The 4,439-nt window shown below is 34.9% G+C and overlaps 1 protein-coding gene across 1 annotated transcript; it reads left to right on the forward strand.

Moving 5' to 3' along the window:
- Positions 1-228: 228 nt before the first annotated feature.
- On the forward strand, positions 229-3,745 carry LOC132560794 (carbohydrate sulfotransferase 9-like). The gene is made up of 4 exons (XM_060225470.1): positions 229-370; positions 1,428-1,484; positions 1,866-1,951; positions 2,606-3,745. The coding sequence occupies exons 1-4, from the start codon at positions 229-231 to the stop codon at positions 3,743-3,745; spliced, it is 1,425 nt and encodes a 474-aa protein (XP_060081453.1).
- Positions 3,746-4,439: the final 694 nt, after the last annotated feature.

Genomic DNA, 4,439 nt, shown 5'->3' on the forward strand with positions numbered 1-4,439 from the left:
ATTTTTACTTTACTGTTTCAGGTAAAGAAACACCTGGTAACAGATTCAAAGATTACCAGCTGTTCTAATTGAATAAGCTGACGTTTGTTTGGTAGCTCTCACAATATTGCCTGAGGGTTTAGATAATTTTACTTTTATTGTTCAAAAAAACTGAATTTTTTCGTTTAAGCCGAATCACGGTTCCCTATTTGAAATATTTGAATTAAATTTCACAGAAAAAACTATTCGATGACGTTTATACTTGCAAAACTTCGCAATATTTCGAGAAATCGACACCATAGGAAAATCGTGATTCTGATATGTATGGTTGGGACAGTGTTGATGGTCGCAAAGTACCACAGGAGTGCGGCCGTCCGGAATGTACCTAAAGGTGAGTCAGTCGAAATACGAAGTCGATTGTTATGATGTTACCTCTGTCTGTTTGTTTTAACAACTGTTTAAAACTGACACTTAATGTGTAAATTTATTTCATCGTCTATTATGGAGATAATTATAACATTTATTACTGTATTTAACATTTTAATATATTTAAGATAAAGTAGCAATTATTATACCGATAATTTACACCATGTTTAGGAATTGCTACCAATAGAAAACCCGGTAAATAGATAATACACAACTCTGGGTACGTATTCTTTGTAATAAGTAAGATATACGATTCTATAAATAGAAAACACTAAATACGTGTTATATGTGCTACGTAAGAGATACAGCTTTTTATAAATAGAAAACACTATTGTAGATACATATTCTAGTGATAAGTAAGAGACACATTTCTATGCATAGAAAACACAGCTCTAGATACATATTTGACGAGAAAAGTAAGAGATATCATTTCGATTCAATTGAATTGCTTCATGAAAAAAATATTCCACAGTTAAGCTATAACCATTGTATCTAAATCAAATTATGACGATTGTTCATGACGTCAATTGACCCCAAAACATGACCCCCGAAAGACGTCAATAATCCTTACATAAAGATAACGCTGAATTCTGAAATATTTCACAAAGCATATATAAGTATCAATTCTTTTAATCGGTATGAATCACAATACAGCTAACTTTACTTTATTTTGCAATTTTCGGCGGAAATCAGAATTGTATTTTTGCGAATGTCTTCATCAATAAAAGAAAAACTAGGTGTCCGACAGTAAAATCATGACACTTGTTGCTAAATTTCAAAACAGAGGAGAATTGTCCCTATTATAAATAATTTCTTTACATATTACAAAAATGAACTTGAACAATACGGCAAAATGATAATAATCTTTGCGATAATTTGTATCATAGTATCGTGTTTTAAATCATGTTATAACACGCTCTGAACAAATTACTTATCCAGTATATCACGTTTTGAGTAGCATTATCAAAAGACAAAGACCAAAGTATATATCAGAATATTCTAACATACTCTTCCTTTGACAGACACCATGCAACTTGTAGAGCACCTGGTTAACTTTGCAACTAAAAACACATCTCAAGGTGAGTGGATGATGACGAATGAAATAAACCTGATGACGGTTGAGTGACGTCATTGCGTGTAATAGTTCTCCATCCCTAAACATAGCAATTAAAGAAAGTATCAAAGCAGACTTAATTTTGCTTCTTTTTTATTTGGATATTTTTCCTAAATTAACTTTCTTGTCGTAAACATAGATAAGTATAAATACGTCTTAGTATGAATTATTGGTGATATTTAACAAACGAGAATAGATGTTGTATTTGTGATGCATTGTTGCTATAGCGTTGACATTAAGAGATTTTAAACAATTACTTATGCAGTCTAAAGTAAACAGCATTAGTGCCGTTGAGTTAAGTATTGTTGAATGTATATCATAGGATATCCTTGCTTCCTTTTTGTAGGTGCCGCCCAGGAAGTAAACAGTGAGCCGGGTCCTGTAAATTGTACCTGTAAATGTCCAGAAGTCGTAACCGTCCCAGCACCAATGGTAATATGTGACTTCTTGTTCATGTAGAATGTTATCAGTACCTGGTAAAACATAAACAGTTCAAATCAAATATAAATTTTGTCCTCGCTCTGCTATCAAATACTCACAGATTGTGTTATATATACCAATACCAAAGACAGATAACCGATATAAAAAAAACATCACGTGACCTAATATATACCACGTCAGCAGGTCTATGTGGTCACCATAGTATCGCTGTTTCATGATAAGCTTCATTTTTAATAGGGAAATATTTCTGATATTTTCATTTTTTACAATCAATTTTGAGTTTCTCCAGTCGCCGTCTAGTTTGAAATATAGCACCTCGGCATCACTAACAAGTCATAGAAAGACGAAACATCCGTTTGATGAAGTTACATACATCATTTAAGCCTGTTGTATCTTTTCATAATGTAATTTTGTATTTTTGTCTTATGTATAATACTACTGAAAAATAGTCACCTTTAGCGCCATATTGTTTCTGTGCGATACAAATATCTGATGGATTTATCACTGTAAATATTGTTCTTACTTTGAGAACGTTACATTGTTACTATTTGATAAACTTGTCATCATTCTTTTGGTACATTTTAATATATCAATGACTTTAATTATCAACACATGTTTACGTGTTCACTATCGTTGTTATTTCAGGAACCTGTAGTGACTGGAAAACCCTACAGAAACCCAGTACAAATTGGACGAAGAGCCACCATGCTGAAGGAATGCAAAAAGCTTGGAAACAACTACAATGGAACTCTCCCAGATTCGAAAATAAAGGCAAATATGATATATGACGAGAAATCCAACCTTGTATTTTGTGATATACCAAAGGCTGGGTCGACTTTTCTGAAACAAGTTCTCCATATTGTGGCTGGCCATCGCCATAAAAAGGATCCGTTTAGTATAGAAGGGAGTGACGTTCACAGAATCCCCTTTACTACTTTCAGTAAGATTCCTTACGACCAGGCACTGAAACGACTCGTCCATTCGATTAAGTTCCTGTTCGTCCGAGATCCATATTCCAGGATGCTTTCCGGATATGTAGATAAACTTTACACCAATAATTATATATTCTGGGGTAAGACTGGTAAAGGAATCGTTGAAAACCACAGAATAAATGCTTCGAGACTTTCCAAAGAATGTGGTCACGATATTACCTTCTCAGAGTTCATCCAACACGTGATCAAGTCGGAAACTTCCGGTAATCATCGGGATCCGCACTGGTATCCGATGTTTGATGCATGCCGTCCCTGTAGTCTTGAATATGATGTTATAGGAAAGATGGAATCATTTAAAGAAGATCTTGAGAACTTCCTTAAAAGTCAAAATCTACAGAATATTGTTGATATTTCTAACATGAATCAAGGAAACGATAATGTCGCAGTCACGGTCACGGTTAACAGAGCGTTTGAAGCGGTTAGAGAAAGGCCTAAATGTATTCCTTTACAGCATGCGCTGGTCCGTGCATGGAAAGTTCTGCAAATTCGTGGAGTTTTAAGTCCGTTGTCAAACTTTCCGTATGAATTGATAAAGAACAGTCCAAATATAACACAACCCAAATTTCAGGATATAGTCGTGAAGGAAATGAAACAGACTCCTATGAATCAATCACAGAAAGCGATTTCGCGACAACAGGCAATGATCCACGCCTACAGATCTGTGTCATCAGAAATCTTGAAGAACTTTACGACTGTTTTCCATCCAGACTTCGCTGTGTTCGGATACGATAAAAACCTTGGAAAAAAAGATGAAAAGTTTTTAACATGGGATCCTTTCAAACTCAACTTTTAACTGGACCAAATTTGTAATTTGTGTATACCTTGGCATTGCGCATATTTAAAAATCTCGCAGATGATCAAAAAATCAAACCAGACGCTCAAAACTAAACAAAACTTTTTTACTCAAAACAAGAAAGAAAGACAGACATGAATTGATTGCTAGGATTTTAATAATCTACGTTAAGTTGCTTAGGCACTAATGACATCATCATTGTGAAAGCATATAGGTTACGTCAGCCTTTAATGAAGAAAACACTTTCATTAAAAAGATACTGGAAATAGATAAGAGTCAGAAGCTGTGATAGTTCATCACGCTGACCTACATAACTTCGGAGGAAGATCCGAGGTGCATGATTCGACGCTCACTACTCGCTGTTAACTACCCGCGATTTCATTGTCTGGAGACTGGGAGGCGGACAGGTGTAGCATGCGATGAACCTCCCGCATGTTGTTCAGCGAGGTTACCTCTGGCAATTATATTGAAAATCCATCTCAAATATCACTGGCTGTTAACGGGAGCTAAACGGAGCAAACAAACATTGAGTTGTGTTTTGATGATATAAACATCGATATTTATTTCTCTTTAATTCGGATGTTTATTTGTCATATACAAGAGGCTATATCAACAATATGGCACACTATGTTGACTTTCTGTAGAAGAATTAAAGCACAAGCATGTCAACACTCCTATGACATTCATACGTGAC

The sequence above is a fragment of the Ylistrum balloti genome, unplaced genomic scaffold (genome assembly GCF_031769215.1).
Source record: "Ylistrum balloti isolate Yb309-2 unplaced genomic scaffold, AGI_CSIRO_Ybal_v1 Utg371114, whole genome shotgun sequence".
In the NCBI taxonomy this organism is placed as follows: domain Eukaryota; kingdom Metazoa; phylum Mollusca; class Bivalvia; order Pectinida; family Pectinidae; genus Ylistrum; species Ylistrum balloti.